This window comes from Arachis stenosperma, chromosome 7, assembly GCF_014773155.1.
Source record: "Arachis stenosperma cultivar V10309 chromosome 7, arast.V10309.gnm1.PFL2, whole genome shotgun sequence".
In the NCBI taxonomy this organism is placed as follows: domain Eukaryota; kingdom Viridiplantae; phylum Streptophyta; class Magnoliopsida; order Fabales; family Fabaceae; genus Arachis; species Arachis stenosperma.
In genome coordinates, this window is record NC_080383.1 from 60,626,424 (window position 1) to 60,638,776 (window position 12,353).

The 12,353-nt window shown below is 26.6% G+C and overlaps 1 protein-coding gene across 1 annotated transcript; it reads left to right on the plus strand.

Annotated features, from left to right (window-relative positions):
• The first annotated feature begins 1,210 nt into the window (after nucleotides 1-1,210).
• LOC130941428 (beta-glucosidase 12-like) lies at nucleotides 1,211-10,878 on the plus strand. The gene is made up of 13 exons (XM_057869925.1): nucleotides 1,211-1,336; nucleotides 1,480-1,549; nucleotides 5,664-5,722; nucleotides 5,844-5,919; nucleotides 6,722-6,799; nucleotides 6,882-6,969; nucleotides 7,388-7,643; nucleotides 8,237-8,352; nucleotides 9,231-9,445; nucleotides 9,538-9,569; nucleotides 9,980-10,082; nucleotides 10,195-10,291; nucleotides 10,710-10,878. The coding sequence occupies exons 1-13, from the start codon at nucleotides 1,211-1,213 to the stop codon at nucleotides 10,876-10,878; spliced, it is 1,485 nt and encodes a 494-aa protein (XP_057725908.1).
• Nucleotides 10,879-12,353: the final 1,475 nt, after the last annotated feature.

Consider the following 12,353-nt stretch of genomic DNA (forward strand, 5'->3'; position numbering starts at 1 on the left):
TACTACTGCTGTCTCGTGCCACCTCTCTGGCATGGTCATGGTTGTTGTCTCGTGCCCCTCCCTCGCTGCGCCACTGCTGCTATCTCGCACACATCATACCGCGGTGTTGTTGTGTTGTACCGAGGCGTTATGATCGTACATCATACCGCCGAACATCACCGCGAGTCCCACTGTCCACGTAGCACCGTCGAAGACGTCGTCGTCGACTACTCTTCTTTTTCTGCTTTTTCTTCTTGATTTTGGATGATTCTTTTAACTAGTTTTGGATGATTTTTTTTTAATTTTAGTTTATTCTTTTTCTATTTTTGGATGTTTTTTTTAGGGTCTGAATGTTTTTTTAATAGTTTTAGATATTTCTTTTCTTAGTTTTTGGATGTTCTTTTTTCAATATTTTTTTGAATATGTCATTTTGTTAGGTTTTAAAATTTTTAAAATTATCAGATATCTCTTTTTTATTATGTTTTTTATGTTTGTTTTCATTATGTTTCGGATGTTTTGAAAATTTTAAAATGGTTTTAGATTTTCTTTTTTTAGATTATGGATATTTCTTTTTCATCGTAAGTGCGAAAGCAACGAAAGTGACTGGAGGTAGGACGACGATGCTGAAGTTCAGCATTGCGAGGTGACAGTGACGACGTGTAGTAGGACATGTTATGAAGAGTGAAGGCTTCCGTAAAATTAGAATGATAGCCTAATAAAAAGGTAAAATGTAAAAAGTGAAATTAGAATTAGGGTATAAGTAATTACATTGGCATTTCTTTTGTATTTATTGAGGTGCAGCTCAATACAATTTTTTTTACAATTGGCTACACTTTTGTTGGTTACTTAGCAAAATTAATTTTTTAATTGATAATTTTTAAATTTAAGTTCATTAAATCAGGATTAGCAGTCAAAAAAATCTTTTAAACTGAATCTTAAATTAAGAAATAGCTGTTACGGACAAAAAAAAAAGAATCTGTGTAATTAATGTGTTTTTATTTTATTTTAGAAAATAATGTATTTTTTAATATATTGTAGGAAAAAATCCTAAGTTTGACTAGTAATTAATGTGAGTATTAAATCATACCATATTGCCCAAAATATCAACTGAATGAGGAGAGAGGAAAAAATATTTTCCCCCCAAAACAAAATATCAGTTTTTATCCTTTATATGCAAAATGAACTTTACCAATTCTCAGTATTGTGAGGTTAATTCAAATTCAAACAAATTATGTGGTTTAAGGGTGTTCTTGTTGTGTTTATCGTTTCTGTCGCCTTGTTTAAATGTGTAGCTTCTCTTAATTCTAGTAGCTTCCCTGCCGATTTTCTATTTGGTACAGCATCTGCAGCTCATCAGGTTTTGTTACGTCTCTGTGAACTATTTTCTTCATTTATTACATATTTATTTTAATATATATCTTTGTGAAGAAGGATCTTATTCTGCCTTATTTTCCTGCTATGCACATTTGCTTTTTCTCTTCTTGTTTTGTTCCCCAAAAGATTGAAGGTGCAGCGCATGAAGGTGGTAAGGGCCAAAGCAATTGGGATAATTTCACATATAAATACTCTGGTTAGTTCGTACTTGGTCCCTTAACTTTTATTTTGTTAATTTTTTCCTTGGCAAGCAATTGCGCTTAATCAACACAACGAAAGTATTGGGTTTGCTTTATTGAAGAAGATACGCTTCAATTATAGATTTAAAATCTGTGGCAACCATCATAATCTTCTATTTTAAACTCAACTGCTGGTCTTTGTAAAAGTATTGGGTTCTACATTTTTTTTATTTTTTAAAACACTTTTCTAGTAGCACTCTTTTTGCCATCATTTTTTTTTATTATTATTTTCTGTGTCTCCAATTCTCCATAGATGAGTCCAAGAGCATTTTGAAGGTTTGGTTTCACCTTAATTTTATTGAGTCTCATAAATAGTATAATAACATTTGTAGAACTACCTCATAAAAAGTAATTTGAGTCTAAATTTAAGATTTATTACTTTAGTGTTTGGTTTCAATTTATTTTAAATTTTATACAAAGTGAAGAATTAATTAGTTTGTCATTAAAGTGAAATCATGTATCTAAAATGAGATTCAATTCATTTCATCAATAATCTCTAATTTAAAGAATTTTAAAATTATTTCACTTCTTGAACACTGCATATTTGAAATTTTAAAAACACTCCCCTTCGACTTGTTTTTAAGGCTGTGTTGGTTTTCAGAATACAAAGGTCAACTACATAAAATTAGTGTTTTGTATTTTATTTAGGGATAAACGGAATAAAAGATAGAATAAATAATAAAAAATTTATTTTATTTTTATTTTTTTACAAAATTTAAAATAAAAAATAACATAATAAAAAATATAATTATAAAAATTTAATAATAATAATAAAAATAAAAAAATATATTTTTATTTAAAATTTTTGTATCTTTCTTGTTAAAAAATGCAACATATATTAATTTAATATTTTAAAATTCAATATTTATATTTATATCTCACTTGTTAAACATAATTTTATAATTCTGCATTCGCATTTTAATGTCCTGACTAAACAATCGAATCCTAAGTGTTTTGGCGCCTTCCTCCGCAATGACATGAATTTCAATTAAGTGACTCTAAGAAAAAGCAAAATAGAAGAAAATGAATGATTTTATTTATTTATTCATTTATTAATGAAAAATATACCAAATGTATATTATTTCAAAGAGTACAGAGTTACAAATCATATATGAGAGTAGCCTATGATAGTATTCCTTTTGAAGCGCTAAACCGCTACCCATGATAAATTGATAGGATAAACTACAAAATATATTTTTTGTTTTTAAAGTATATTTTTTATTTTTAATATTTATAATTCTTTAAAAAAAATATATTAATATTTAATTTTATTTAATTTTATTTTTAATTTTTTTATTAATTCAATTTTATTTTTATTTTTTTATTTATATCAAAATTATTTTTAAAATTTTTTTAATTTATTCTTAATATTTTATATGAAATTAATTTTTAAAGATAATTTTAACACAAATAAAAAATATTAAAAATAAAATTAAATGTAATTAAACATTCCAGATATTTCTAAATAAAATCACAGATATTAAAAGCCAAAAACATACTTTATCCCCAGTTAGTAACATCGTCATATTCTTTCTATATGAATAAGTTGGGTCAGTTGGTAACATCTTCATATTCTTTCTATATAAATAAGTTGGGTGAACCCTTTAAGAAAATTTTTTGGTAGTTTCTTTAAAAAAATAAAAATAATTTTATATTTAAATATTTTATATAAAAATACCTTTTTGTCTATTAATTATATTTAGATATAATAATATAATAGTATTTATTTATTTATTTATTATGTTAAAAATATTTTTTTAAATAAAAAAATCTTTTAAAAAAATATAAACTGTAATTTTTTAAAAAAATTATTTTTTATGTTTTTAGTATTTTATTTTTATTATTATAATTCGTCAAACACACTAAAAATATCAAAAGATTCTTTCTCATTAAATAAATATTTTTTTAAGAATTTAATGGCACCTAAACAAATTCAAAAATGAGTTTATAGTCAAATTAGTTCATGAAAGATAAGACATTTTTTAAATTCATCTTAAAAGATATTTTTAATCAAATTGGTTCTTAAAAAATTATGAATTAATCATATTTGTCCTTCAATGACTCTATTAACAATTTTCGTCAACAATTGATGATATGAAACATTAATTTACAACATACATAATACTTGATATATCTAATTAGACGTTAACTATATATATTTATTAAAATCTATTAATTTAGACTTTTTTCCTAATATGACCCAACGACTAAATTGATAAATTTTTATAAGTATATTTAGTCAGCATCTAATTGCACATATTAGATATCATGTATGTTATCAATTAATATCGTTGATAAAAATTATTAATTAATTGAATCATTAAAGGATAAATATATTAATTCTCTTTTATAAATATCTCTTTTTATTTAATTACACTAGATATTAATTCAAATTTTATTAGAATCAAATCTTAAAATCTCTCTCGTTATTAACTTATTACGTGCATAATTATACCATCTTTATTTCAAATAAAAGTCTTAAGTCCTCGTATCATTAACCATAAAAAATATTTTCAAATTACCACAGTGCATTTTATAAAAAAAATTCAAATTTTCAAATTCGTTATTCTCAATTTATTAAAGATAAAAAAAGTAAAAGAATTTTTGGTTTATGACTTGCAAAATAAAAAAATAATAAATCAATTTTAATTCGTAGATTATAGATGTTATATGTTTGAAGTTATAGATATTATACATATAAATATTAGATGTTAAATTAGAGATATTTTAATAATTTTTATTATACAATTCATATTTTTATATTTAAATTATATATTATAAAATAGAAAATAAAAATGAAATATAGAAGAAAATTTATGAAACAACTTATTAAATATAATTATTAATTAATCAGATTAAAATTATATATAAATATCAATTAAAAATATTAAAATAATTTAAAATTAACATCTAATATATGTGAGATAATTTAAAAAATACATATTTTAAAATTAAATAATATTAATTATAAAAAATTATTAATTATAAATATTATATGTATAAAAGTATAGATGTTTTAAATATAAAATAATGAATTTTATTTATATAAAATTATAGATATTAAATTAAAAAAATTTTAACTACTTACACTATATGGAACAAGAAAAGAAAAGAACTAAAGAAAAAGGATTAAAAAAATACATTAATAGTAGATAATATCTTCGCCATATGATTGGCAAAACAATTTGAATATTATTAATATACTTTCTATTATTACTATTAATGTAATTAATGTATATCTTATTTAATTATTATTTGTTAGGATAAAAATGAGGAGAATGAAAAAAAAAGAACATTAAATATGTATATTGTAGTTAAAGAAATTAATAAAATAAAACTTTAACTGTTTTTGATTAATTATTTTTGTGCAACCCGTTCGAATAGGATAGGTTGCTCGACTCGTTACGGGTAGTCCGTCTGGGTGTGTATTTTATAAAAATTAGGTATGTAGTAAAAGAGGTGAGAGTTGAATTTATAATCTCTCTCATGTAATAACTTGCAATAAGTGAACAACCACTAAATTAGTTAATTAATTTAGTAATTTAGAGTATTTGTATATATAAAATAATATGTATGTTTGTAATTTTATGTTGGATTTTTTTAAAATTTAATTATTTTTTATTTTTTATTTTATTAATATGTATGAAATTTAGAATGATTAAATTTTATATTTGTTTTGAAAAAAATTTGATATTTCTACTAATAGAATAAAATATGGTAGGATTTAGAACTTTAGGGTGCGAATAAGATTAAGGTTGAGAGATTCTAAATCTGCGAATAAAATAAAGTAGAGTTTTAATAAAATTTTAACCTATGAATAGGGTTAGGGCAATATTCCATTATACTTAGTATAAATAATTAGATATACACAGTTAAATGTTTCAACTTTATTAGCTCTTATATAGAGCACAAATTGAATAAGTACAAAAGGGAACAGTTAAGAATCTTTGGAGTTTGGATCATTTAATGGATCCGATTCTCTAATTTAAAGAAAATAAAATTCAAATTTTTTCTACTGTTGAGTGCTGAGTTCATTCCTACCATATGTATGACATTTGGTTGTTGCTTAAGGTAAAATTGTGGACCGCAGTACTGCAGATATTGCAACTGACTCATACCATCGATACAAGGTATTTTGGTTCTCTTCGTTTATCACCATCTTGAAAATTCTTTTCTCTTAGTGGTTGAGGTTTGATTTTCAACTAGATAAATTGACAATATTATTATCTTTATTTTTTTTAAAAAAATCAGGAAGATGTTGGTTTGATGAAGGATATTGGATTTCAAGCCTACAGATTTTCAGTTTCTTGGTCAAGAATTTTGCCAAGTAAGAAACTCGCTTATTTTTTTAATAATTGATTGGTCTAATCACTACATAACATCCTATAATTTTATTAAATTTTTTATTAAATTCTTATAGTTTGAAAATTTATTATTTGGTCTCTATATTAGATAATCATTTTCGATTACATTCCTACTAATAATTTATAATTGTGGTTCATATAAAAAGTTATTCTTAGAATATTTGCTTTCATGTTTCGGTTTAGAATGAAATGTTCTTACATAATATCTATTTTCTATAACCTCAACTCTTATTTGACACCTAACTAAACTTTTTCTTTTACGTAGTACGTATAGAAAACCAATTAGAAACTTTAATCTCTAGAAACATAATTAAAAGTTGAGTTCTGCCAGTACATACATACATACATAGTAAATAAGAAGGCAGCCTGATGCACAAATATCCTACGTTAACACAGGGCCGTACCCAATAAATGTAGTATATGCATATAACCTAACTTGATAATTATATCAGTGGTTATTTTTAGGGTTTGAATCCGTGACTTTAAGATCATATGAAAAAAAACAACCATTTTTTCAAGACTTTTTTTCAAGGTATATATATACAGTAATTAAACCTTTTTAATTTAATCTTGAAATCATTTATTTATTAAGCACTTATTTAATTTGTTACGTTCTATTTCTTTACTTCATATTACTAATCTATTTTACCATTTAGTGTAATTCTAATGAAATTATATATACTTATGATCACTTTATGTTCATTGAAATAATTTTACGTTGATTCTTGCATAGCAGAGAGTGTAACTAACTAAACTCATTTTTAGGTGGAAAATTGAAGGATGGAGTTAACCAAGAAGGCATCACATATTACAACAATCTCATAAATGAACTCCTATCAAATGGTTAGTACTCTCTTTAAAGTCAACTCTGTGTCACTCAAAATGATGATACCGAACTTGAAATATTATTGTATCTTATGCTCAGACCTACAGCCCTTTATAACATTATTCCACTGGGAATTACCTCAAGCTCTTGAAGATGAATATGGTGGTTTTCTGAGCCCAAAAATTGTGTAAGCAATAGTAATAACATAGTATCCTACCATCCCCTCTCTTCTTTCTATGCATTTGGATCTTGTTCTAAAATAGTGCACGAAGATTTTCTGTTTTTACTTTTACAAAGTATAGAAAAGATAATGTGTTTGATTTATATTTTCATTTTTAGTGTTTTTTTGTTTTTAGAATTTTGTGAAAAAAAAAAGGAAAAACAGTAAAAGTAATAAAATTTTATTTTCTATTTTTATCTCCTATTTTCTTTGTTTTCTTCATACAACTCTAAAAAGAAAAAAAAAAACATTGAAAATGAAAACACAGACTAACATAAAAAAAATTATTTCTGCAATTTCTGTATTTTCGTATTAAAAACAACATCCAATTGCAACCTTAACAAATTTGGAAAACTCAAACTGACACTATTAAATATTTTTACAGCGAAGATTTTGCAGATTTTGTAGAAGTATGCTTTAGAGAATTTGGTGACAGGGTTAAACACTGGATTACTTTGAATGAACCACTACCCGTTAGCCTTCAAGGTTATGCATACGGTATGTTCCCACCTGCAAGATGTTCAAAGTGGATACGGCCAGATTGTGAAGCAGGTGATTCAAGTAGAGAGCCCTATATAGTTTCACACTACCAACTCCTTGCTCATGCCGCCGCTGTGAATGTTTATAGGGACAAATTCCAGGTTATTTACCTAACTATTATCAAACCTTCATATTAAAACAAAATCATGCATTTTGTTGTTCGCAAAGAAATAATCGACAGTGAATGAAATAATAAATTCAAATATTTACATATGAGAAATGTTGAGGGCTAACACTATTTATGGATATTAGCCAATACTTTCGGGTAGCATTGTATTTTTATACTTTTAGAATTTAGGATTTTAGAGTTTAGAATAATGTACATATATATATTAGGATTGAGCTAACATCGTATTTTTTGGATATTACATATAAAAATATGTTTGGTGGCTAAGTACTGATAAAAAATGAAATTTTATTAGTGATGTAATATTACTTTTTATATATATTTATTTATGAAAGTCCTATTGTTGAGAGAATAATGAGTAAGGTTTTAGAAAAAATAGTTTATGAGTTAATATCAAAATTTTTATGATAAAAGATTTAGAATTTAACCCTATGTTCAATTTTAACAAAACAAAAAGGACCTGATATATACGAAACGGATATTTGTTCATGGATTATTCTTTTAGTAACGATTTTTCGTTCATAATTTTGGTGCGTCATTGGTTGACAATCAATTGTTTTATAACAGATTTCTCAAAAGGGTCAAATTGGGATAGCCTTATGTTTTCCTTGGATTATGCCACTCTCACCATCAAAGGCTGATGTAGATGCAGCATCTCGTGCCTTTGCTTTTTTGGATGAATGGTTTGTTCTTTTAGACTCATTATTACCAATTTTGGATACCCTTTTCTCTTCCATTAAAAAAAGAGTTTAATTATTATATGTCTTTATAGATTTACTAAACTTTTGATTAAGTTCTTATAATTTAAATTTAAAATTTATAGTTAAATCTATATCATAAATAAAAAAATTTTAATTAAGTCTATAATAAAAATTGTCAATTAAAAAAATATAATATCTACTTTTATATTGAAAAATAAAGATTTACTTAAAAAGTTTTATTTAATATAAAAAATTATTTATAAATTTATAAAATGAAAATGAAAAAGTCTAGGGAGCCAATGGCCTAAGCGTACAATGTGTACAATTGAGGTTTAAGAAGTATTAGAGATATGACCATTAGTGTTATATTGTCCTGTCAGGTTACACTTTTGGGATGAGTGGTTTCAGATATGGTATTAGAGTTCTAGATTCGGAAGGTCAAGAGTTCGATCCTTGGTGAACTCCAAAATCAGTTTAATTTTTTATTGAGATGTTTATTATCCTTGGTATCGGATGGTTATTCTAGCTAGTATGGTGATGTTCATTTTATTCATGGACCAAAAATTTAGCCCATTGTACACATTGTACACTTAAGCCATTGGCTCCCTAGCACTACCCTTATAAAATATGAGAATTTAATAAAATTTTGAGTTATTTTTGTGTGACCTCAAAGTCACAGGTTCAAATCATAAAATCAATCACTGATATAATTATTAGATTACACTATTTGAGTGCAATCTTTCTCAAGATGTTTAACACGGGAGCAAAAAAGGGACAACCATGTTCTTTCATAACAATTCATGTGCATCTTTAGAACAGTGATTGAAACAATCCTCGCTTGTTGGGTTTGAATTTGAAAGGTACATGGGCCCATTGTACAATGGTGAATATCCAGGTGTAATGGTTGAGAAACTTGGAGATCGTTTGCCAAAGTTTTCTAGTAGGGAATCCGCCATGATCAAAGGGTCCTTCGATTTCTTAGGATTAAACTATTACACTGCAACCTATGTGGGCGATATTCCTTGCCAGCGTGAAAATCTAATCTTTTTGGCAGACATTTGCGCATTGTTCAGTGGTAATCCATATGTTTCTAAATCAAGCTTATATCTGTTTGTTGCTTCCATTCTATTCCCATTTACTTACAATTCATCTATTTTGTTGCTTCAGCTACGCGAGATGGGATTCCCATTGGTCCCCAGGTACCTCCGTTAATATTATTTAAATTCTTCAAATTTTTTTATGAGAACCTTCATATATTTGTATTAGTATCAAATGACATCATCAGTCACATTTTTAAGTAAAATTATACGTTTTATTTTTGTTTGTAAGGAATAACTTTTAGCGGTTTGGCAATTGAACTATAGGTGCCTATATCATGCTCAAATTTATCATCTTTAATTTTGATTTATAAAAAAGTATATCAAATAAGTTTGGTACTAACCAAACTCTACCTAAATTACCATTGAATTATGTCAGTAACAAAATATCTATTTTGTGCCGAAAGACTGGGTGTGACGTCAAACCAACCAAGTGTTAACTAGCCTTGATTTTCTGTTGATCTTTTAAAAGTAATTTTTGTAGTGGAATTGAGAAGTTAATAATGTTGCAGACTGCCACAGATTGGTTGTATACCTATCCTCAAGGAATACTAGACCTATTAGAGTACACCCAAGAGAAGTATGGTGATCCAATCATTTACATAACAGAAAATGGTATGCTGCTTAGTTATGTTTATCATCATTTTTTTAAGAACTGAGTTTATACCAGGTTATAATCAATTATTTTGCTTCAATTCAATAAATCGTGTTCTTTAAATAATTGCAGGGATTAATGAGCCGAATGACGGTACAAAGGCTCTAGACGACAACTTTAGGATAGACTTTATTGTTCAGCACCTTTCATATATTGAAAAGGCCATCAGGTAAGTTTTCATATGTTCATGATGATAAGGCAAGTAACAAAAGTAATAAAAGTTTGTCTTTGATAATATGTGTGTCATTTGTATTTTTAAGATTTTAAAATATTTGACTAATGTATAACATTTAGGTTGTATTAAAGTTTTCTCCTCAATATTTTTTCTTAATAATAATATAATTAAAAGAAAGAAATTAAATTTCGTGATAATGGAGTCTATTTACATAATTTTCTACCATTTTCAGGATTTTTTTCAGAAACATATTGTATAAAACGAAAGGAACATCTTTCCGCAATGATAAATTTTTAACCATAACAAAACCAAATTTCTTATAGTGACATCGTGAAACTTGTTCATCATATGTTAACCTCTCTAGAACTCAATATTTATTGACCTAACACTTGAAATTTGGCATTTGATGTAGGAATGGTATCAAGGTGAAAGGATACTTTGTATGGTCATTATTGGATAATTTCGAGTGGTCTTATGGTTACACTGTTCGGTGGGGAATTGTTCATGTAGATTTCAAGAATAATTTAAAAAGATATTGCAAACAATCAGCTTTGTGGTTCAAAAGGTTTCTTCATCAATGAACATTTGTAACTTGAACAAAGTTATGGAAAATAAATATTAGTCGCACTTTCACTATTTACTTATTGTTCTATATACATTTTGTCTTTTCTTGATTAAAGTAGCTTTTGCACTCAGGTATGCAATAAGAAAAAGCAGATAAGCTTGAGAGATATGGAAATAAAATTGGTTGTTTTTTCTTTTCATTATTCACTGTATGAGTGTATAGAATTTATACATAAGTTCCTACATTTGTCCAGCCCAGGCATGCACACCAGGTTTATTTGATACCTAGCTATACCTGGATTGTAGTTGAAAGGTGCGTGTAAATGGTGAGTGTATGCGTGTATAACAAAAAAAATTAACTAATTTTAGAAGGTGATAGAAAGAATGTACAGATAAGAGAGGAAGAAAATACAGTGCAGTATAAGGAGTGTTATTTAGCATATTGAATTATGGTGTTGGGCTGATCTGATTTGTTATTATCTCTCGGTTAAGTGTGACTAGTGTTTTAATATGCTCCTACAAGTTGGATGATAGAAGATGTCAAAAATCTCTAATTTGGACAAATTAAAGTGAAAGGGCCATGGAGATGATTTATTGAGAAGGTTAACCAATTACACAGGAATTTATTAGTCGATAAGCACAAGATAAATATACTCAAGAGGAAGATGAATTGAGTATTAATGACAAATTAAAATATTAAATACTTTGTAGAATATAAAAAGAAACTTAAATTGGAAAAATATAAACTTGCAAACAAAAATAACGTAATTCTATTTTTTATGGACTTAATTATAAGTGAATTTCAAACATTTAAGCTACGCACTTAATATTTTTTGTACCACATGTATAAAATAAACAAACACTTAAATACGAGTCGTCTCGTATTAAAAACTTTTTAAGGACTTGAACAAGTTTTCAAGAATTTATAAGGAGCTAATTTTTCACACCACTTTAGAAATGTAAATAGCAAGAAATGCAAAGAGTTTAAGGGTTATTAAAATGTACAAGCACGATATATTTTGGTTCAGTGTAATCTCTTTACCTACGTTCAATCCTCTCCACCAAGGTGCGGAGATTTTTATTATATCACTAAGCTTATAACGTATTTGATAAACCACTACAAGTTAGAGTATTTGTGGTACACCTCACGGTATATAGTCATCACTTCTAAGCCACTCCACTTAGTATATGGATTGATCCTCTAAGACAAAAAAGTAGCGAATTTGAATTTCGAACTATCGCGTATTGTACATGTTTGGATTGGAACCTACTCTTCAAATCCATTATAAACAGATTAGGATCATCATGGCACGACCCATACTCTCCCTCAATCATAAATTTTTGAAAGAGAAAATACTCAATTTGGTCCTTGAACTTACACTCGAGTCTCAATCTAGTCCTTAAAGTTTCAATTGCCTCTATTTAGTTCCCGAACTTTACAAATTTTACTCACTTAGTCCCTGCGGTAGTTTCTGTCACAAGAGATATTACC

What these genes read in the sequence shown, in the direction of transcription:
- LOC130941428 (XM_057869925.1), top strand. Translation starts at nt 1,211, where the DNA reads ATGTGGTTTAAGGGTGTTCTTGTTGTGTTTATCGTTTCTGTCGCCTTG. An exon ending in CATTTACATAACAGAAAATG is followed by an intron (nt 10,083 to 10,194) that starts GTATGCTGCTTA and finishes AAATAATTGCAG; the next exon opens with GGATTAATGAGCCGAATGAC. An exon ending in TATATTGAAAAGGCCATCAG is followed by an intron (nt 10,292 to 10,709) that starts GTAAGTTTTCAT and finishes CATTTGATGTAG; the next exon opens with GAATGGTATCAAGGTGAAAG.